Genomic DNA, 24,433 nt, shown 5'->3' on the forward strand with positions numbered 1-24,433 from the left:
GATGTGAGTTGGCTCCTTCATATATTTTATAGAAAATTAAATTTTTAAACTTTTGATGCATAAATAGTAGGCATAACTTTAAACTGAAAGCAAATTTGTTCAAAGTTGTACATAAACTTTCAGCAGTGACCCAAATATTTTAGCCTGCTAGAATGTTCAGTTATGAGGCAGCTGCACCATTGAATATTGACTTCTTTATGTTTCAATAAAACTTTGATTTCCTGTACTTTCCTGTAATAGAAGTAAAGACAGCTGCTAGTTTCAGCAAGCAGGAAAATAAAAAATAAGAATGCTGACCAGACAGAAATATCCCTTATAAAAATTAAGTCAGAATGAAACCCCAGAGGGTTTTCTATCAGGAAATACTCTTTCTCTGAATTCTGGATTAAGCTGTTCATAACTTGAGCACATTTTCAAACTAAGGCTCTTCTCTCTGTTTTCTCATCAAAGTGTTACCCTTCTGTATCTATGGCATTCCGGGAGCCTTGGATCCCTGTTGCCCCCTTAATTGAGTTCTTGCATCATAAAGCATCACACATTTCCATTTAACTAGAGACAAGTAGGGTTATCTTTTTGATCCCAAAGCCTTCAGGCATGTTCTCATTCTTCATCTTTCATCCGGAAAATAGGACTATAGTCTCCAAAGTTCATTCATAGTTCACTTTGGGGCCTTTTTACTAAGGCGCGGTAGGCCTAACGCGGGCCTACCACGTGTTAAAAGGGCACTACTGCAGGACATGCTGAGGCATCCCGCCACAGTTTCCCACTCAGCGCACGCTAATCCTACACTGAAGAATATTTTTTATTTTCTCGCACAGGAGGTGTGCCCATGGGTGGAGAGTAGGCGTGCCTGCGCTAATCGGGTAGCAAGGGCACATTACCACATGCTACACAACTAGTGCAGGAGCCCTTACCGCCTCTTAAACAGGTGGCGGTAAGAGCTCCTGTAGTAATGGCCACACACTAATGGGAAAATTAGCGCATGGCCATTACAAAAAAGTATGGCATGGCAGCCATTTTACTGCCACACTAAAAGTAGTTGCAGCGCATGGAAAACCCACTTGCTGACACCAGCGCTGGCCATTTTTTAGCGTGGCTTGGTAAAAGGACTCCTTTATTTCTTATACTGCAAATAGTTAAAAACATATAAGCGGTTTACACTCTTAAATAGACAAATAAGGGAAGAAGGAAAATTGGAAAAGAGACACAAGGAAAACCTATGATACAAAGTGCGTATTATAAGGGTAAGGGAGATAGGGTGGAGACATTAATCCAGCTAAAATGCAGTAGGAGGACAGGATGTGCTACAGATCTCAAAAGACATCAGTGATGAATGCATACCGGGATAACCACGGATGTAGTTCTTATATACCAATATTAGCTGCACTTGGATCGGCCTGTTTAAAATAATGAATCTTAAGCATCAGGGGTGTAGCTACGCGGGGCCACCATAGATTTGGCCCTGCCCCCCCCCCCACCGCCAACCCCTTCGAACTCCTTCCCGCCGTCGTCGGGTACCTTTGCTGGTGGGGGTCCCCAACCCCTGCCAGCCGAAGTCCAGACTCACAAAAACAGAAGCCTTGCAGATCAGCAACGCGGCCTCGCCGGAGAAGAGGACTTTGGCTGGCGGGGGTGGGGACCCCCGCCAATAGAAACAGAAGCCTTGCAGATCAGCAACGCGGCCGCGCCAGAGAAGAGGACTTTGGGTGGTGGGGGTTGGGGATCCCCGCCAGCAAAAATACCCGATGGCGGTGGGGGAGGGTTGGCTGCGGCGGGAAGGGAGGGTCGAAAGGGTTGGCGCCGGGGGGGGGGGTGTCAAAGGTGGTGGTGATGGCGGTGACAGCGGGGGGGGGGGGTCAAAAATAGTGGGGGGGGGGGCTAAAATGTGCCCCCTCACCTCGGGCTCTGGACCCCCCCCCCTCGCCGAAGTCTGGCTACGCCCCTGTTAAGCATTATCTTCAAATCCTTTAATGAATTTAGGGGCTAGACACTGAAACAAGTACTCCTGGCTTTGTTGAGAGCCTATTTGTAAGTGAGTGGGAATCACAAGTAGGGAACAAAGAGACCTCGAAGGAATTTAGGGTATGAGGAAACTGAAGAGGAATGCTGGCATCTCAGAGTGAAGTATCTTATGAGCAAGGGCTAAGGGGTTCATTTTCAAAGCACTTAGACTTACAAAGTTCCATTGGTTACTATGAAACTTTGTAAGTCCAAGGGATCCTTTTACCAAGCTGCAGTAAAAGGGGTTCTGTGCTAGCCGCAGAACCCATTTTTGCCGCGTGCTGAAGCACTTTTTACCACAGTAGGTAAAAAGGCTGATAAAAGAAATGCCATGCAGTAAGATTTCACTTACTGTGTGGCCATGCCGGGAGGGGGGGGGGGGGCACTTACTACCACCCATTAAGGTGGCGGTAAGGGCTCCCACACTAACATGGCGATAACCAGATAGTGTGCTGTGCTGCCTGATTATTGCCGGGTTAGCACCTACGGAAATATTTTTTGAATATTTCTACTAGCACCGGAAATGTTGAGGGTGGAACTACCAATAAAGCTAGATCCAATTTTCAGCGAAAAAAGTAAAATACTAATAGCAAGCTGAAAAATATTTGACTATCCCAGTCTTGTTCAAAAATGTGCAAAATCAATGAAATAAGGTTCACTTTTTTCTTATTTAAAGTGGAGAAAAACGACCTCAGTAGTCCAAGCATGGCAGCAGTGTCATAATAGCACTCAGTGCCAGCATTGAAACGACTCCGTTCTTATCACTGGTCTAAAAACTCCACTTGCATGTGAGTAAGACAGTTATATTTATCCCATTGAAATATAATAAATTCAAACGTGGTATTAGGTAATTGCTTGATCAATAATGTTACTTAGCTTTTGCTATTATGCCCAACAGGGCTCACCGTTTCACTACTACGATTAGCTTCCTCAGGGGGCCAAGTAACTGTCGGCGAGTCGCACTGGAACTACCACCTGCACGCTTGTTGGGTTGATGTTAGCTCCAGATTGGCGCACAGTAAACCCCATGATGGGCTTGCCGCCACTTTGTAAAAGGGCCCCTAAGTGCTTTGAAAATGCACCTCTAAGTCTCTTAAACATAATTCAATATGAGATGGGAAGCTGGTGTCTTTAATCAAAAGTTCTGATTCGGTATCACATTTTTATTAACATAGAACATCAGGATGCTATTTTCCTGTCTTTATTGATAAAGTACTAGATATACTGAGGAAACCCCCAATTATTTGTCTATTCCCCCAATTATTTGGGCATTTCTTTTTCTATATATGGGTAATGGGGTATAAGAGATCTCACTACAAACCTCTACAGTATCACAGCCTACTTCTTCAGTTGGGTATTTTGGGGTTTGAGCCTTCTTCATTTTCTCTAAATGAAGGGCTCTGTCTCTGAGCTAAAGGAGATTTCCCTGAGCTGAACTAGTAGCAGACTTCTCTTTACTAAAACTGAGCCACTTATTTCCTTTACCTTATCTTATTTATCAGGGAGGAATGTGTATTTGGAGAACTGGCGCAACACAGGGAAAATAATAGCATATGATGATGAGTAAACAGATCTACAGGAGTAATAAAACTGGTTACATGAGAAGGAAATAACTATATCCCTGCCTTTTCAAACATGGATCTTCTAAGCCAAACCCCATCTATTTGTCTTTTTCTCAGTAAACATTACACCTCCCGATCCTATTCTCCTTCCCTCCAGTCTCACTAAAAGATCAGTGCCCGTTATATAAAAGGGAAGAGTTTCAAAAGGACCAGTGCTCATCCAGTGCCCCTGCAGGGTCATAATGGGGTTCCAGGTTGCCAGTCTCTGTATCCTATGGCTGGCACTTTCCTATGCAAATGCCGTGGACATTAGAAGAGGTAAGATGATTGGTGAAGGCATTACAAAGAAAAAGCAAGCTCACATAGGAAGAAAAAGGCGCACTGAAAAATGATTAATGGTAGTGTAGACGCGAGTTTTGGGCGCGTGCCGATCCATTTTTTAGCACACCTGTAAAATAGGCTTCTTTTTTTGCCGAAAATGGATGTATGGCAAAATGAAAATTGCTGCGCGTCCAATTTGGGTCTGAGACCTTACCGCCAGCCATTGACCTAGCAGTAAAGACTCACGTGGTAGCCGAGTGGTAATGAACTACACGTGCCAAATGCCACTTGCTGCGGATCCATTATGCGCGCCCCAAAATAAAAAATATTTTTCAGACTCGCTTATTGGACGTGTGCCTAAAATGAAATTATCCCAAGGGCCACACGGTTACTGGGCAGTAACTCCATTTTGGCGTGCGTAGGCGCCTAAGCGGCTTAGTAAAATGGCCACTTAATGTGTAAGAGGACCAAGGACTTGGCAAAACTAAAGGTTTGATAGTGAGTTTTATAATGTATATACAGCAGGTAGGATTTTGATATTGTAGCAGTTCCTATCACATTCCTTGCTTAAGCAAAAATTAAGTCTTCCCCACTTAATGCACATGCGGTATAGAATCCAAATTGCTTGATCTGAGAAGTTTGTAGGTTTCCACCACGTATGCTACAAAAAATTGTCACTGTCTGCTTTTCAAGCAAGTATAACATGTGTGGGATTTTACTGGGAAGGATGGGATTGGGATAGAAATGAAGGATATTTTTAAACTAAGATCTCAGAGAAAAGGATTTAAAATACCTATTAGGTTTTGTTCCCCCACCAATTGTAGATATGACATTGCCCTGGTTTCTCTAACAAAATATGAAATGACCTGCACTCTACTAGACAGAGAAATTTTACAAAAGCAAGGCCAGGGGTGTCAAAAATTAGCAAAATGTCAGGAAACTGGGAAATGATCAGGTGCACAAAACCATCACTTGCAGCTGGTGACTTTCATTTCCCTCTGCATGCAAAAGGCCAAGTCTGCTTGCACAATCTCTAAACTCTGGATATTTTATTTATTGATTTTCACAAGGCTTTATTTTCTTGAAACTCTCACAGAAAATGTTACAAATAAAAATATGCAGACCTTCACCTGAGGGTTAACAATGAGGTTTGGTCAACAGTTCCTCAGTGCTTGTTGTACAACCCTGTATTCACTTTGCTGCTCCCCAATACCTCTCCACTCTTGTCTCTCCCTACACCCCCCTCGGGCACTCCATTCTGTTGACAAATCTCTCGTCTGTCCCCTTCTCCTCTACTGCTAATTCCAGACTCCATTCCTTTTATCTCGCTGCACCTCATGCCTGGAATAGACTTCCCGAGCATGTACGTCTAGCCCCGTCTTTGGCCGTTTTCAAGTCCAAGCTAAAAGCCCACCTCTTTGATACTGCTTTTGACTCCTAACCACTGCTCACTTGCTCTGTACCTTGTATCCCCTCATCTTTAATTCCTTTACCTCTTAGTTGTTCTGTCTGTTATCTGTCTTATTTAGATTGTAAGCTCTTTGAGCAGGGACTGTCTTTTATGAATGTGTACAGCGCTGCGTATGCCTTGTAGCGCTATAGAAATGATAAGTAGTAGTGGTAGTAGGGGCTTTTTACTAAGCTGCGTAAGCACCTGCACATGCCCAATGCACGCCAGTTCTGAGTTACTGCCCGGCTACCACGTGGCCCATGTGGTAATTTCATTTTTTGTGCGTCCACTATGCACATCCGAAAAATATTTTTATTTTCTGGTGTGCATCAGCTACAAGCGCAGGTCATTGCTGCCCAGTTTCTGTGTGAGACTTTACCACTAGATCAATTGCTGGCGGTAAGGTCTCAGACCCAAAATGGATGCACGGCAATTTTCATTTTGAAGCACGTCCATTTTTGGCAAATATTTTGAAAAGGCACTTTTTTGCAAGTGCGCTGAAAAATGATTCTGCGCACGCCCAAAACACGCATCTATACTACCACAGGCCATTTTGCAGCGCACCTTAGTAAAAGGACCCCATAATTCTTTGGCATAATCTTTTTTCTCTTCTAGGAGTCACTGGAAATTTAAGGCTTAGGCAAAATATGCAGGATTTCAAAACGGCATAAGCAAACTAACATACAGATTTACTTCTAAATAAACTCAGATATTATCCTTTTACCTCCCTGTGCTCAAGGCAACAGGAGCCAGCTCTGTGGGTGTTTGAGCACCCCCCCCCCCCCCAATATTGACCAAACTCCTTGACTTTGTCCAGGGAGGGATAATTTCTGTTGGGTTTAGCACCCTTAATTATTTAGAAAATCTGGCTACTATGCCTATGTTTATTGAAACCTTGATATATCATTTCTTAATAAAAAGGTCAAAATGGTTCACATGGAGGGGCATAATCGAACAAAAACGTCTATCTCCATGGGCGTTTATCTCCGAGAACGGGTCCGTGAAGGGGCGGACCGAACCGTATTTTCGCAAAAAATAGACGTCCATGTTTTATTCGACAATTTGTGAGCTGGGCGTTTTTGTTTTTCAGCGATAATGGAAAATGAAAGCGCCCAGCTCAAAAACGAATAAATCCAAGGCATTTGTTCGTGGGAGGGGCCAGGATTCATAGTGCACTGGTCCCCCTCACATGCCAGGACACCAACCGGGCACCCTAGGGGGCACTTTTACAAAAACGAAAAAAAAGGTTAAAGAGCTCCCAGGTGCATAGCACCCTTCCCTTGTGTGTTGAGCCCCCCAAATCCCCCTCAAAACCCACTGCCCACAAGTCTACACCATTACTATAGCCCTAAGGGGTGAAGGGGGGCACCTACATGTGAGTACAGTGGGTTTGGGGGGGTTGGACGACTAAGCATTAAGCAGCACAATTGTAACAGGTGGGGGGGGGGCCTGGGTCCACCTGCCTGAAGTCCACTGCACCCCCTAACAACTGCTCCAGGGACCTGCATACTGCTGCCAGGGAGGTGGGTATGACATTTGATGGTGAAAATAAAAGGTTGTGAAACATCATTTTTTTGTGGTGGGAGGGGGTTAGTGACCACTGGGGGAGTCAGGGGAGGTCATCCCCGATTCCCTCTGGGGGTAATCTGGTCATTTAGGGCACTTTTTGGGGCCTTATTCATGAAAAAACAGGGTCCAGGAAAAGTGCCCTAAATTCTAGCTACAAACGCATACTTTTTTTCCATTATCGGCGAAAGGCGCCCATCTCTGTTCAGGTGATAACCATGCCCCAGTCCCGCCTTCACCACGCCTTCTGACACGCCCCGTCAACTTTGTACGCTTCCGCGATGGAGTGCAGTTGAAAACGTCCAAGTTCGGCTTTCGATTATACAGCGTTATTCGTTTTTGTGAGATAAACGTCCATCTCCCAATTTAGGTCGGAACTTGGGCATTTTTCTCGTTCGATTATAAGCAGGATAGAATGATAATAATACATCACAGTAGAAAAGGAAAAGAATGCCAATTAAAAATAGGAAAGAAAAGATCACACCAAGCAGCAACACTAAACAATCAATTAATAAAACACTTGCAAATTCTCAATAAGCTAAACTGTCCCCAAATGCCTGTCATTCACTGGGACCAAACGCCAATCTGAAAAAAATGAGCATTTAAAAGTGTTTTGAATGACTGAACTGTAATTGTGTATTTATATATAGAAGCTCCTTCTCCAATGAGGAAGCTACCATGAGTGCACATCTTTATCCACCCCAGATGTGACAGTCTGTGTTAGAGTCTGGCTAAAATGCTATTTAAATAAAAGTTATCTAATTACAGTTAAATGTATAATAATATCAAATTATTAAAAATTACATTCCACTTCTTAAAGGAGGGAAAAGAGAGACTACTGTACTGCCAGGCTATCAAGTGGTGTAAATAAAAGTGGCGTGGAAGATATAAGGCAAGAAAACAGATGCGTTCCCATGGCAGTTTTCAGGACTGTACACATGTGTAAAGTTTACAGGTACTTTTCCTGCAGATTTTACAACAATTCCAAAAGTAAAAATCCACACACACTTCCCCTTTCTAACATGCCCAAAGCAAGAAACACCTGCACTTGCTTTTTCTGTCAGTATTTCTTCAGGCAATAACAGTACTTATAAGTTGGAAATTGCAAACCAGTGTGTATTGGCACCTCCCCAGCTCAACGTCTCCCCAGGAATGTCGATAATAGCAAGTGCACTCTGGGTAAATGGTTTTCATGTCTTAATAGGAATCCAATAGACAGATGTTAATCAAACGTTAATGTCAGCATGACAAAAGGTTTATTTGATAACAATGCAATATTTTGTGATATGTTAACATTAGACTGTGGTCCTTATTCTAGAAGCCCTATTTGTACTTTGAGTAGCTGAAAACTGGCATGTAAACATCTAGATTGCATGGAAATTCAAATATGAATTTTATAAAGTTGGGCTGTAGACATCTAAAACTGTAGTGCATCCATATGGCAAGGAATCGTGGTCTGGGTGTGTTTCGTGTGGGACTAGGAACCAAAATATGGTCTTCCAACTCTGAGTTCAGAATGGGAAGGGATCTCTATGTCCAAAAAAATGGATGTTGGTATTTAGACCTGGTACCTAGCATGTCCAGGTTCCAGTAAAGATAAAGGGGCCATTGATTTAATATACTGCCTTTCTGTGATACAACCATAGAGCAATTTACATATATTATATGCAGCTACTTTCTCTGTCCTTAATGGGTTCATAATCTAATTTTTGGACTTGGTGCAATGGAGATTAAGGGTCCTGTTTACTAAGGTGCATTAGTGTTTTTAGCACACCTACAGTTAGCGTGCGTGCTAACCATGTAGGTGCCTATAGGGATATTGTTGGCACGTACATGGTTAACCCCTGTTAATAATGTTAACGTGCCTATAATGCTGCTTAGAAAACAGGGTCCTAAGTGACTTGTTGAGGGTCATATGGAGCTATAGTGGGAATTGAACCCTGTTCCCAAGGTTCTCAGACCAGTATACTAAGCATTAGGCTATTCCTCCAGAATGTACTCCAACTGAGTAGTTCTCTACTGCAGGAGTAAGGGAAGTCATAGTAGTTTTTTTTTTTTGTCCCTGGAAGGCTCACAATTAAAAATAAAATTAAAAAAATATGAAATCTACAAACAGCTGCAGTAGGATTTGAATTAGGGTCCTCTGGCCTGGTTCTCAGCTGGCTGCTCTAACCATTAAGCCCCTCCTCCACATTGCTGTCTATGCAGCCATTTTATAACATGGACATTCTTATGCTGCTTCAATGAATCCATGTCCCTTGTTTGCCCAATTCATAGTTTGGGCATCTGAGTTTGTAAAATGGATGTTCATGCTGGACATAGTCAACACTTGGATGTCCATTTATCATGTATTTTATAACAACTGTATGTTGGCAGATCCTTTTGTAAAATACATAAAAAATTGACATCCATATGTGATTAACTGTTTTGAACCTCCGTTTGTCTGAGTTAGACCTCTTTTCTAAAATCTGCCTCTATATGACAGATGCTTCTTTCTAATAATTGAACTCACAATCAGTTGAACCCATAGTTTTGCTGAGAGGGGTGTTATTAGTCATTTTAATTCTGGGTTGTGTAACTCAATAACCAGTTGAACTCATAGTCTTCTAGTTTCTGCCAGTTAAGAATTGAGCAAATGGTTCTAGACAGAAAGCACAAATTCACAGTGATAATACATACATAAGATGTTTGGAGGAAAGTTGGTCAAGGATATTTTTATTTTGTTCTTTTATGGGTCCTTTTACCAAGCAGCAGTAAAAAGGGGGCCTGCGGTGGTGTCGGCATGTGGGTTTGCTGTGCGCTGAGGCCCCCTTTTACCAAAGCAGGTAACAGGTATTTTTTTCAAAGGGAAAGTAAGTGGCCGTGTGGTAAGTCAGTACATTGGCTATTTAGGAGGCAGTAAGGGCTCCTTCATTAACCCAGTGGTAACCAATTACTGCTGGGTAAACCCCCGGCACAAGAAAAAGTTTTTCTTAGCACTAGAAATGGCGGATGAGAGAAGCCGGAACTACCACTGACCTCCTGAGCGAGCCTGGAAACAGGGCTAATTTACCACATGCCACTGCCATAGTAGCCCTACTGCGGCTTGATAAAAAGGCCCCTTAGTGTGAGGTTTTGCTCTTACAGTATGTACTTTTATATAAAGAAATAGTGCATGTTAAAATGGAATGAAAATGAACAAAATTACAATTAAATAGAATTATATGGAAAAGAAAAGAAACTAAAAAGCAAAAGAATTCTCCTTATGCCCCTCTAATTGGTAAGAGGTAGGCAATAATATAACAGCTGTCTCTGTGAGACTGAAGGATACAAAGTGGTTATAGCTCTGTAGGAGAAAATCTGGTAGATGATATGTACAAGAGCTGACACCAGGAGGGGAAGCAGAAGATAATCTAAACTAGAGATGTATCTGTGGTAGCACAGAAGGTAACCGGTATACGCTAGAGAGATCTCTTAGGAGGACTGGCAGAAGACTTCAGTTTTGGAAGTGCCCCTGTTGGAAAGGAGTTAAAATATTATTTTAATAGAGATGAGATATAGGGGATGAAGTAAGTATGGCATAAGGGTATGCATTCTATTCACTGTTACACCTTAAAAAAATAGTGCATACAGCATTAAACATTTTTATTAATAGGGGGAATTCTATATATGGTGCCTTAAAAATTAGCGCCAAAAAGCCATGCAATTAATATTATTCTATAAACTATGCCTAAAGTTACTCGTAGTTTATAGAATACTAGTAAAAAAGGCCCATTTCTGAAACCAATGAAACGGGCGCTAGCAAGGTATCGCCTTTCTGCAATTAATGTTTTGAAAGGGATTGTTAGGATAAATGTTGCAATTAATATTATTCTATAATACTCGTAGTTTATAGAATATTCTCACATGCCATTCTTGCAACTAAAATTTAGGCACACCCATTTAGGCCACCTAAAACCAGGCCTAAATACCTGCATCTAAGTTAGGTGCAGGTCGGATATATTCTATAATAGTGCGCATAGTTTTTTTAAAAGCCCACAACCCTCCCATTCCACACCTATGACAACACCCCCTTTTCAACGGCATGCATTAGAATTTATGTGCATCGCGTTATAGAATACACCTAGAAAGTTGTGTGTGTTAATTCTAATTAAAGCCAATTAGTGCTGCTAATTGGTTAAGTACCAATTTTCAGCGCTGATTGGCTTGTTAATCAATTAGGTTGTGCACGCAATTTGGCAATGAGCCAAATTAGTGCACACAACTTAAGGCGCCATATATAGAAATTGGTAGAATTTGTATTATGTTTGGCATCCCCAATAATTTTGAAAAGTTGGCATCTATGATTAATCTAACAAATGTGTCCCTATACATCTAAAGACATTACTAGAAGGTGACCTTATCTTGCAGAGGGCACTGGCTATCAAAAGGCTAGAACGGCTGAGAAATGAAAGCCCCTGCAGCTCTGAGTCTTACAAAAGCACAGTTTTGGGTGGCTCAGCTCATAGCATTTGAGTTCTCATCTCTCACTCTGCAGGACCAACTGAGGTCAAATGCACCACACATGCAAAAGCTCAATCCTAGAGACAGAAGGAAAACGACCACCACTACTGTGGTGAGCTTTGCCGATGGAAGGAGACTTCCTTCCAGAACTCTTGGCTGTCATCAAGAACACACATTTCCTAAGCTCTGCATGTAGACAGGAGAATGTTCAACTGAGGAATACACATGAGACAGCAACATGCAGTGTTAAGAATAAGAAACATCCTTTGGTTAGCTAAAAGCTAGGCCCTGTATCAAGTATCCTAATTCTGATTTGCAGCATGTCTCAGCTCTTCCTGGCAGGGGCGTAGCCAGACTTCAAGGTGGGAGAGGTCCAGAGCCCAAGGTGGTGGGGGGCACATTTTGGTTGCCCCTCCTCCACTGCTACCCCCTCCACTGGCTCGCCACCACCCCTCCGCCGCCCACCGCCGCAGCTGTAACATCTTGGCTGACAGAGGTCCCTAACCCCCACCAGCTGAAGCACCGCCGGCGCAAATACCTTGGCTGGCGGGGGTCCCCAACCCTGCCAGCTGAAGACTTCATCCAGGGGTGGTCTCCGGCGCTGCCTCATTGCCTGCCCTGCTCTCTCTTCCCCTTGTGTCTGGCACGCTCCTTTTAGTGAAACTCAATTTCACTAAAGGAGCATGCCCGATGTGAGAGGAAGAGAGAGAGCAGGTAATGCAGCGGCACCGTCGTAGACCAGCGCTCGATGAAGTCTTCAGCTGGTGGGGGTTGGGGACCCCCGCCAGCCAACTAGGGGCCCAGCGCAAAGTTTGGGGGCCCAGGCCCCCGTGGCCCCACCTAGCTACACCACTGCTTCCTGGCAGTTCAGCGCAGCAGGCGATAGTTCAGTAGCAGCTTTCGCATTGTGATCCTTCTGATTAGCTGTTCTTCCACTTTTCTTAAGCTGCATTCCAGATAATATATTATTCAACTTGTCAGTAGCTGTAAAATTCTGTCCTATGTGACCACTGTCAGCTGTTAACTCAGTTGCTAGTTCATCTCATAATCTACTGTCACTGCTGTAATTGACTGGTAGGGCCATGAGTCACACTTTGAAAATGTAGGGGACTGATATTCAGAGGGACTTATCTGGGTAGGATCAGCACTTTATTTCATTTCATTTGTCATCATTTTTGTATACCGCCCTTATCCAGAGCGGTGAACAAGTCCAATATACACAATATTTGGATAGTACCACTGAAAATCCAAGCAGACCACCTCAACACTATCTGAGTAGTGTTGGGGCAGTTCAGGGGCAGAATCTAAACAGATCCAGTAGTTACTTGGTCAGCAGCAATATTCAGCCCTCTAATCAGGTAACTATCTAGATAATGTTAGGACAGCAAAAGGGGGTAGCTACCCCATACCAGTCTGAATATTGCCGGCGCCCAGATAAGTGTTGAAAGAAATGCTGTCGACCACGGGCCGAATATTACCCTAGGGTCCAAGTCCAATGTGTCCAAGGCCTCATTGATTAAGAGAGAGAATCAGGAGTTATTAATGCTTAAACTCTTCAGACTGCCTTTCTTCTTTTTATGGGCTTCTTCCTGAAATCTCTGTATGCACACTATGGGGCCCTTATAGTAAGCCGCGTAGGTGCCTACGAGCATCAATTTTGAACTACTGCCCAGCTACCATGTGGCCTGGGTGGTAATTTCATTTTTTATGCGCAACTGAAGCTGGGCGGTAATCAGCATTGTATGCCTGGTTAATGTGTGAGACTTGACCGCTAGATCAATGGGTGGCGGTAAGGTCTCAGGCCCAAAAAGGGCGCGCACCAATTTTTATTTTGCCGTACGTCCATTTTCAGCCAAAACAAAAAGGCATTTTTTGCAGGTGCGCTGAAAAATGGACCTGCGTGCGTCCAATACACATGTCTACACCAGCGCAGGCCACTTTTCGACACACCTTAGTAAAAGGACCCCTATATAAGTAACTTGTGAATCTAAGCAAATAGTACAAAAAAAGCAATATTTAACATCATAAAGTCTTTTAGAAGTTCAGTACATTTTCTTCTCAATATAATTATTTGAATTTATCTGACATCTCTTTTGCTCATTGATTTGAATAAACAGGTCGAACACCTAGCCATGGTCACTTTGTCTGCAGCACATGGGGGAGCAACCATTACAAGACCTTTGATGGAGATATATATCAGTTTCCTGGACTCTGTGATTACAACTTTGCTTCAGACTGCCAGGAGTCTTACAAGGAATTCTCAGTTCATATCCAACGTAACCTGGTCGATGAACACCCCCATATCAAGTATATCCTAGTTACCATCAAGGATGTTTCCATCTACTTGACTCCCCTTTTGGTGGTGGTTAATGGAGCAATGTAAGTAATTTTCTGTCATTTGTCTTATTAGTTAATAGTATATGGCACCTCCAGGTAGACGCACAGACGCCTAGCGCTCAGTACCAATTCTATAACGACATCTGTGCACCCAGATTCCATCATAGAATATTAGCATAAGTCAGCATTGACAATGCCTAACTTTGGCATAAATCTTAGTGCCTAAATGCCACACCTTAATGCGTAACTTACAGTATCCTATAAGTTGTACATGTAAACATTGGTCCTGCCAGTGCCCTACCTATGCCCCTCCCCAGTGAATGCCCCCTCCCAAATACACTTTATGGGACTATTTTTCTAAGGTGCACTAAGCCCAAACACAGGCTTAGCATGCCGAAAAATCCACTGCAGAATGCACTAAAGTGTCTTCCATTAGTTTTCTGTTTGTGCAAGCTAATCACATGCTATTTATTTTTTTGTATCGTATGAAGGGGTGACTAATGGGCAGAGAGTAGGCAGGGAATGAGGGTGGAGGTGTTATCCAGCTAACGTGCTCACATTACCGTGCTAAATTATTAATGCAGGGTTCAGGAGGGAGCACATAGCAGATCCTAAATAGAAGGCAGTAAAGGGCCCTTTTATCAAACTTCCCTGAGCTGGTGGTGGGGGCCATTTTTTCTGTGTGCCAGGGCCCTTTTTACAGCAGCAGGTAGAATTGGACACTATTCCCTGGATTTTGTATCAGTTGCCCAAATCTGGGCATAGATCCCAGATCCGCATGTAAACTAATTACTCAATTAGACGCTAACAATTGGAGTTAACAAGCACTTAACTGGCAATAATTAGGACTTACTCATGGAATTACCCTACGCCCCATTCTATACCATGTGTGTCTAAATTCCATAGCTTAATGAGCTTTCAAGAAAAGGTACGAGTGTTATTAATGACCTGACAAGGGTCATTAATAAAGCATACTTGTACCTTTTATTGAGCACCTATTGTGCTTTTTTTCTTGATTGCTTTGTTGTGTAATTTGACCCTCTCCGTTGTATGCTAAATTCCATAGCTTGTAACTCCAAAGGGGTGTGTGGCCATGGGAGGGGCATGAGCAGGTCGGGGCAGAAATTAGACACAGTGTTATGGAATACCTGCGTTTGTGTGCCTAACTGCCATCGGTTGGGCACCAGCATTTACAGCAGTTTTATGAACGTGTAAATTCCTTTACAGAATATTAGTTTAACACAGATCATCCTGGCACCTGATTTTTTTTCTTTTGGTGATACCTCTTTCTGTACATCTTAGAATTTCTCTGGCCAATGACTTGTCACACAGTTGTATAACTTGAAAGTTCTCTTTGGTAGGGCCGCCGAGAAGAGGGGGCAGGGGGGACAAAATTCTCCATGCCTAGGCTTCCAAGGGGGGGCGTGGCACAGGGGTCTTTCTCCTCCTGCTCCCAGGCTGCCGGTGCTGCAGTCCACTGTCTCTACCTGCCTGCCCTCGGCTCCACCGGCGGCCCCCTTCTGTCTGCCACCGTGCCCCCTGCATTTGGAAAAGGGAGTCGTTAGTTGGCAGTGCAGCGCCTCGCATCTGTTTGAGAACAGCGGATTGCCTCGGCCCCTCCCTCATGTCCCGCCCTCGTCTGATGTAACTTCCTGTTTCTGCAAGGGCGGGGCACAGTGAGGGAGGGTCCGAAGGGAGGTGATCTGCCGCTTTCACACGGAGGTGAGGTGCTGCTCGCTGGCGCTGCACTGCCGATTTGAATGCAGGGGCCCGGTGGCAGATGGAGGGGGGCTGTCGACGGGGCTTGGGTGGGCGGGTGGAGACAGGGGACTGCGGCGCCAGTGGCCCAGGCGCAGTAGAGGGAGGCGACGGTAGCGATTGGGGGGGTGTCCCCAAAGTCCAATGCATTTGATATATCATTGATAGTTGATGCTTTATCATATGGATATATAGGTTTTATGTGTATGCTTTTGTTTATTGGTTTCATGAAATGTTTAATGCCTGATACCAAAGTGCTTTTATTGGGCAGGAGATCCTTCTGTTTGGCTAAATCGCTTCTTTCTGCCTATCTGCTGATATTCAGCATATTTAACCAGACAGTTCTGCTTTTAATGTCAGCATTATCCACCCCTGCACTGTCCAGTTAATGCTGAGGTGGTCCATTAAATGGACTTGGGGAAATCCACTATTTCTGGGATAAGCAGTATAAAATGTTTTGTACTTTTTTGGGATCTCGCCAGGTATTTATGACCTGGATTGCCACTGTTGGAAACAGGATGCTGGACTTGCTGGACCTTTGGTCTTTCCCAGTATGGCAATACCTAAGTACTTATGTACTTAACTGGTTAGTAGTGATAGATCGCTAACCAGTTTAGTAAGGGGATGAAGTTAGGACAGCAAAAATTTTCATCTGCGGAGTTAACCAGGCACCATATATTGGTGGGGACTTGGTTAACTCCCTGGTAGCGGCCTAAGGGATTCCTGCTGCCCCCTTCCTCCCCCTGAACCCATTCCCCTCCCCCCAAATCCAGTATGCCCCAGACTAGGCCCTCTCTACCCCCTCCCATCCCCTAGGCCCTCCAGGCCTACTTTTTCTACTTCTGGTGCTCTATCAATCAAAACCTACATAAGCTCCAGTGGCTCTCATATGTTGAATTAGTCCTGGATATTCAGTGATGGTGTCTGGACACGGCCTAGTATTGAATATCTGGGGCTACGTCTGCCTAGGGTTACCATATGGCTCCAGAAAAAGGAGGACAGATTGAGCCAGTCTGGGTTTTACTTCCATTGCTTTCAAAATGGAAGCAAAACCCGGACTGGATCAATGTCCATATGGTAACCCTACATTTGCCCATAATGATCGGTGTTTAAAAAACACTGATTGCAATGAGCTGAATATTGATCAGTTTATATTTAATCTGTTTGCTTTCAACATATTCTGTATTTACGAAATTCAGCCCTTAACTATTTAGGTTAGCTGGCCAAATAGGACCACATAAATAGCAGCCTATCTTTGGCCAGTTTAACTTAACCAGCTAGGGCTGAACATTGGTATTTAACAATTAGATGCTGGCTGTTCGCGCATACCCGGAAATTTAATTCCGGTAATCGGATATAGCCTAGCATTGAATATCCAGACACAATTTCAGCTGTCTGTATATTGCCCCCATGGCACTTACAGTATTTGTCCCAGTAGTGATGCAGGGTATTTGCCGCTCATACAATTGTATTACTTTAGGAATCTTGATTTTGGTAACGTCTGACTACCATTGACGGACTTGGTAACTAATATGTGTTTTATCTATTGGAGTGACCTGGAAGCAGTTTGACAGTGAAACCACTAGTCCCCAGATTCAATGTATGGTACCCAAAGTTAGGCGCAGAATTCCATGGGCAGTTTATATATGTGTAACTTAGTAGGTTAATTGGCTCCTAATTGGTGCTAACGATCGATAAATTGACCGTAACAAGGGTTAATTTGAGCCAATTAGTAGTTACGTATGGAACTATCATATGCTCTATTCTATAACCCCTGCACCTAATTCCCATTGCGCTCAACTTCAAAGTGTGCATGCCCATGGGAGGGGCATGAGCAGATCAGGGGCATGTCTGAAAATTAGTTGTGGGGTTATAGAATACTATTATTATTTCACCTAACTGCCAGGACTTTGGCACCAACATTTACACCAGCCTTTGGCTGGAATAATGCTTGCGTCTAAAGTTAGGTGGGAAAATGTGGACTTAAGCTAGAATTCTATAAAGGATTTGCGCTTACCCCTGGATTCTATATAGCATGCCTAGAGTTACGCTTGATTCCATATTTTATAACTACATGCATAGATTAATTGTTTTAACAAGCTGTTAAGCATTGTTAACAGCTCTTAACAAGCAATAACGAGTACTAAGTGGCAAAAATTAGAGTTTATACATGTACATTGCTAAGCGTATTCTGTAATGTACTGCACCTAAATTCTAATGCATGCAGGCAAAAGGACATGCTTAGGGGCATGGAAATGGGCATTTCTAAATCTAGCTGCGTTGTTATAAAATATGGGCCAGTGCGCATAAATCTACGTGCAGCTTTTTATGGGCATAAATAGATGCTTGTAGATTTATTTATTTAGATTTTGCTCACACCTTTTTCAGTAGTGGCTCAAGATGAGTTACCTTCAGGTATTCTGGATATTTCTCTGTCCCAGGAGGGCTCACAATCTAAGTTTGTACCTAAAGCAATGGAGGGTTAAGTGACTTGCCCAAGATCACAAGGAGCAGCAGTGGGATTTGAACTGGCCACTGCTGGATTGCAAGACCGGTGCTCTAACCACTAGGCCACTCCTCCACTCCACTCTTCCACTGATGAGATTTAGTCTCATCAACTACACCTAAGCGCATTCTGAATACTGTGCATAGATGTACACGTGGTATTTAGAATACACTTAGGCGTGATTGCCTAATGCACATTAATTTGAGGCCCCATATTTAGAATCAGGCCCTTAGTGTGCATCATCCTAGCATCTAACTTTGGGTGACCTTTACTGAATTTTTCCCCATATGACCCCTTTGCAGAAACTTGGGCTATGTCTGGCCTTTGATTAAAGTTGGCTTCCTCATTACAAGAGCCCTTAAAATTATTATCTTCTCTTTCTCTTCTTGCGGGTTACTATATTCCCTTTGGTGTTCTTTGTGTTGGTGTTTTTCCTCTCATTTGACAGCATAGTACTCACCCTCTTTTTATACAATTCAATGCAAACTAAAAATAATGATAATTTTTTCTGAATACAGTTAAACCATTTCCAAATGATATTTGCTTTGCAGTAGAAGAGAAAGGCAGAAGAAATGATTCATCGCTAATAAGACAAGCATCCCAAAACCTATTGCTCTAATTACAATTGCCCAAGAGAACCCAAACAAAACTCATTCTAGTTTAACAGGTTTCATCTATACTTTAGCTTTTGTTTGTTTCTAAAGACTTTCACAGGTGGATATATCACCTAACTATCCAAAAGTGCCAACTGTCCTTTGTGAATGCATTCCTTCTTAGATTTTGGAAAAAAGTATTACTTTTGTGCTTTGTGCTTTAAAATGTGATCTATTTGATCTACTTAAAACATCTCAGTTGTTGTCATTGGGACACTTTGCTTGAAATGGCCTTTAAATTGTGTTGGCTTTGGGTTTTATGCAGTAATGGGAGAACAAATTAACTTGTAAGCTGTTTTTATGCTGTCATATTAAAACATCAATACTGATACGTATCCCCATGCCTGGGCATTCCTTTAACATGCTGGGGATTCACTAGTCCAGGTTCCCATCTCTTCCTTTCCTTTGGAAAACTTGGGGTGGATTCTCTGAGCAGGGCAGAGAGATCCACCTCTTAAAGGCTCTAGGTGCAGGTGCACTTCCAAAAAAACTCACAGACCCCCAGATGGTGTTCCAAATAGCAAACTACATTTATTGTAACAATTGATGCAGCCACAAAATTGTTCATTTCACTTCTTCTGTAACACAGTTCCCAAGCATTCACTGTAAACTTCTATATTGTTAACAGTCCTCACAGCTTCTCTTTGTGTCCGGGGGCCTTCACACACCTTTTGGCCCTTTCTCTGAACTGTTATACCTCTTCTCATGTTACTCTAGGCGGAAGATACCAATGTGGGTTTACAGTCGGCTTTTCTACATTTCTCAAGGGTCTCTGGAAATCTGCATTTATATTCACTCTGTTGTCTCCTGGATCTGTTTCTTTAGTTTCTCTGGTATTCTAACCAGCTTATTTTTGAAAGAGATCACCAGCCATCTTCCGACACAAATCGGGAGATGGCCGGCAATCTCCTGAATCTGGCCAAATCGGAATAATCAAAAGCAGATTTTGGCCGGCTTCAACTGCGTTCCGTCGTGGGGCCGGCGAAAGTTCAAGGGGGTGTGTCAGCATGGTAGCGAAGGCAGGGGGTGGGACAGGGGCGTGTGTTGAGATGGCCGGCTTCGCCTGATAATGGAAAAAAGAAAGCCATCTGTAACGAGCATTTCACCGGCTTCATTTGGTCCCTTTTTTTTCAGGTCCAAGTCCCAAAAAAGTGCCCGAACTGACCAGATGACCACCGGAGGGAATCGGGGATCACCTCCACTGACTCCCCCAGTGGTCACACAACAAGCAATAATGAGCACTAATTGGCAATAATTAGAATTTACACACACAAATTGCTAACGCACTGCACCTAAATTTTAATGCATGCAGGAAAAAGAGGTGTGGTTATGGACGGGGGAATGAACATTTCATGGGCGTTCCAAAATTTACCTGCACTATTATAGAATATGGCCCTCTGCACCTAAATCTATGTGCCAGGATTTATGCCACATTTTCAATGGTGTAAATGGAGGCATATAGTTTTAAGCGCTAGGATATCAACTAAGCGAATTCTATAGACCGCGTCTAATCTAGGTGCCGCTTATAGAATACACTTAGGCAGAAATCATTTCCATGTGGATTTTTCAGGCCCCATATATAGAATCTGGCCCTTAAGGCACAATCATTTACACCAGCCATATAGCTGGTATAAATGCCCACACTTCTATGTTAGCCAGAATCCCCAGAATTCTACATATTGTGCCTAGCATTCTGCTCCAAAATCCGAGTATTCTATAACAATGCACATAACTTAATTAGCTTAACAAGCCAATCAGCATTGATAACAGCGCTTGACAAGCAATTGTGAGCACTAATTGGCAATAATTAGAATTTATGCACTTAATTCACTAAGCGTATTCTGTAACACACTGCACCTAAATTCTAATGTGCAGATCCAAAAAGGGACATGGCTATGGGTGGGGAAATAAGTGTGTCATGGGCATTCCAAAAAACTATGCGCATGATTATAGAATACACCTGCTCTGTGTGTAATTTAGGTGCCAGTATTTATTGGCATAAATGGACGTGCCTACATTTAAGTGCAGTCGTGGCCACTAGGCATATTCTCTGTGCTGCACATAATTCTAAGCAGAGTAGAATACGCCTGTATTCCACAAGGAGTTTTCAGACGCCATATATAGAATCTAGCCCAATGCGCGTAAATACTTTTAAGGTAGAATGTACTTTTCCATTAGTTAGTATTTTATGTCGTTTATGCATATTCCTGCCATCTAAAACTAGGCTGCTTTTTATAGCATTTTTATAGCATATGTGGATACCGCATGCTTGAAAAATTTTGTGGGTTCATGAGTTGACAAAAACATAGGTACCCTGTCAATTAAAAACAAACCTCTATCCCCCTGATTCTATAAAAGGTGACAAGAATTGTGTGCGCAAATTTAGGCGCACTCCTGATTTGCCTATGCAATTTAATAGAATAATGAGCCTATTAGAATAATGGCTCTAATTAGATTTAATTGGGACTTGTGTAAATTTAGGTGAGGGATCCATGCCTAAAATTTACATGTGGTCCAAAAAAAAAGGGGGCACAGAAATGAGAGGGTCATAGGATCAGGGGTGTGGGTTTGAGTAGCTCGTAACTGTTATAGAATAACAGTGCTGCATGTGTAAATTTAGGCTTGGGCATTTGCAAATGGCGGCACCTAAATTTATGTGTGACCTCTCTGCTTAAGCGTTATTCTATAAACCACACTGACCTTTAGGCACGGCTTATAGAATACCGCTCAAGCATTTTTTCCAAAGCATATTTTTTAGGCGCCATGTATAGAATGTAGCCCTGTATGAAAAATATGCAAAAAAAATCCTTCTGCAAGATGATTCTCACCAATTGCCACTTTTTGATGTTAGTCAAGTCGCATGATCTTATGTTCCCTCAGGTATCTAGTTAGACTGTATGCTCTTTGGGTTAGGAATATACTGCATATGCCTTGAACATTATTTAGAAAGACAGCCTTAATATCCAAAATTATTATTATTATTATTATTGTTATTATTAAAATGCTTGAAAAGGGAGACTGAGTGGATACAAAGTAAAATAAGACAGAAATGAAATATGTAGCCATTTTTGATGTGCCAGACCTGTTGTCAGGTCAATAGTTAAATACCCAGTGCTAAATATTCATCTGGAAACTTCAATGATAAATCAGGCTCAATCATTACTTTGCTTATATGACCTCAGCAGCGACTCGTTTCATAAAGGCTAGATTGCTCTTGATATCTCTTCATCGGTCAGCAAATTCTTTAATAAATGGGCAAAAAAATTTTTATTTATATTTTATAGAAAAGTTAAAATTCAGCCTCATGCTTTAATGTACTAAGTACACAACACGTCTTTCAATTCTAAGGAAAAGAATCCTCCTAAAGACTACAGGAACAGTAAATAAGGGTTGAGAGTTTGTAGACAGCTGTCTAATGAGATGCATTCTTGGCTAGACTCCAGTGTAAATAGCTTCTGTTTGCAAAGGGTTACCCAGCGCATAGTTTATCAGCTGGAATATCCTGAATGCTAAATGATCTCTTTTGAGTGGGGGAGCCTATGTATGTACTAGAGCATATGGGAGGCACACAGAATGGGGTGGAGTGTCATTAAAATCCCTCCACAGTTTAATGATTTTTTTTTGTAGTGCTTAGGGATTCCAGGAGACTTTACTTACAGTAAAACAATTTTCTCATCAGAGCTCAGCCCTTAATTACTTACACTCTGTTTTTCCAGTACACTGCCTCAATGCACGTCTGTCAATATAGTAACATAGTAACATAGTAGATGACAGCAGACAATGACCTGCACAGTCCATCCAGTCTGCCCAACAAGATAAACTCATATGTGCCACTTTTAGTGTATACCTTACCTTGATTTGTACCTGTCTTTTTCAGGGCACAGACCGTATACGTCCGCCCAGCACTATCCCCGCCCCCCCAACCACCAGCCCCGGCACAGATCATATAAGTCTGCCCAGCATTATCCCCGCCTCCCACCATCGGCTCTGGCACAGACCGTATAAGTCTGCCCAGCACTATCCCCGCCTCCCAACCACCAGCCCCGCCTCCCAATCTCGGCTACGCTCCTGAGGATCCATTCCTTCTGAACAGGATTCCTTTATGTTTATCCCACGCATGTTTGAATTCCATTACCGTTTTCATCCCAACCACCTCCCGCGGGAGGGCATTCCAAGCATCCACTGCTCTCTCCGTGAAAAAATACTTCCTGACATTTTTCTTGAGTCTGCCCCCCTTCATGTCCTCTCATTCTACTGCCTTCGCATCTCCGGAAAAGGTTCGTTTGCAGATTAATACCTTTCAAATATTTGAACGTCTGTATCATATCACCCCTATTTCTCCTTTCCTGCAGAGTATACATGTTCAGGTCAGCAAGTCTCTCCTCATACATCTTGCAACGCAAATCCTATACCATTTTCGTAGCTTTTCTTTGCACCGCTTCAATTCTTTTTACATCCTTAGCAAGATACGGCCTCCAAAACTGAACACAATACTCTAGGTGGGGCCTCACCAATGACTTATACAGGGGCATCAACACCCCCTTTCTTCTGCTGGTCACACCTCTCTCTATACAGCCTAACAACCTTCTAGCTACGGCCACTGCCTTGTCACACTGTTTTGTCGCCTTCAAATCCTCAGATACTATCACCCCAAGATCCTTCTCCCCGCCTAACACATACATCTCCCGTGGATTTCTATTCCCTAAATGCATCACTTTGCATTTCTTCACATTAAATTTTAATTGCCAAACCTTAGACCATTCTTCTAGCTTCCTCGGATCCTTTTTCATGTTTTCCACTCCCTCCTGGGTGTTCACTCTGTTACAGATCTTAGTATCATCCGCAAATAGGCAAACTTTACCTTCTAACCCTCCAGCAATGTCACTCACAAATATATTGAACAGAATCGGCCCCAGCACCGATCCTTGAGGCACTCCACTACTCACCTTTCCCTCCTCTGAGTAAATTCCATTAACCACCACCCTCTGGCGTCTGTCCGTCAACCAATTCCTAATCCAGTTCACCACTTCGGGTTCTATCTTCAGTCCATCCAGTTTATTTAAAAGCCTCCTGTGTCAAAAGCTTTGCTGAAATCTAAGTAGATTACATCTATAGCTTGTCCCTGATTCAATTCTCTTGTAACCCAATCAAAGAATTCAATGAGATTCGTTTGGCACGATTTCCCTTTGGTAAAACCATGTTGTCTCGGATCTTGCAACTTATCGGCTTCCAGGAAATTCACTATCCTTTCCTTCAGCATCGCTTCCATTACTTTTCCAATAACCGAAGTTGGGCTTACTGGCCTATAGTTTCCAGCTTCTTCCCTATCACCACTTTTGTGAAGAGGGCCCACATCCGCCGTTCTCCAATCCCTCACTTCATTCCAATTTCCTTCACTTATGCCCAATCTGCTAGCCAATTGGAAATTGTGTGTTTTCCAATGGCGACTCATCGAAAGACACAAACACCTGACCTAAAAGCTTGTTGCAGTACCTGGGACAAAGTAGAGCCCTTTTATCCCTGGAATTTGTAATACTAGTAAAAATAATAGTACTAAAAACCTGTCCAATTGAATATTTAAAGAATATACCTAATTATTTATTCTTATGTAAGGAAGCCAGGCTTGCTCAAAGGTTCCTACGTGATTCTATTGGATATCAGTTTCAAAATTAGGGGCCCTTTTACTAATCCATGGCAAAAGTGGCCTGTGGCAGTGCGAGTGTGTCTTTTCGGTGCGTGTTGGGCCATTTTTTTCCACATTCTGAACAAAAGACCTTTTTGTAAGGGGCCAGAAAAT

General features: G+C 42.8%; 1 protein-coding gene across 1 annotated transcript in view; it reads left to right on the forward strand.

The window, feature by feature from the left end:
* The first annotated feature begins 3,805 nt into the window (after positions 1 to 3,805).
* MUC2 (mucin 2, oligomeric mucus/gel-forming) overlaps positions 3,806 to 24,433 on the forward strand; it is a 222,657-nt gene continuing 202,029 nt past the window's right edge. The window contains 2 exon segments of the mRNA XM_030202464.1: positions 3,806 to 3,881; positions 13,500 to 13,761. Coding sequence (XP_030058324.1) covers positions 3,806 to 3,881; positions 13,500 to 13,761 — 338 coding nt within the window.

The sequence above is a fragment of the Microcaecilia unicolor genome, chromosome 4, assembly GCF_901765095.1.
Source record: "Microcaecilia unicolor chromosome 4, aMicUni1.1, whole genome shotgun sequence".
In the NCBI taxonomy this organism is placed as follows: Eukaryota; Metazoa; Chordata; class Amphibia; order Gymnophiona; family Siphonopidae; genus Microcaecilia; species Microcaecilia unicolor.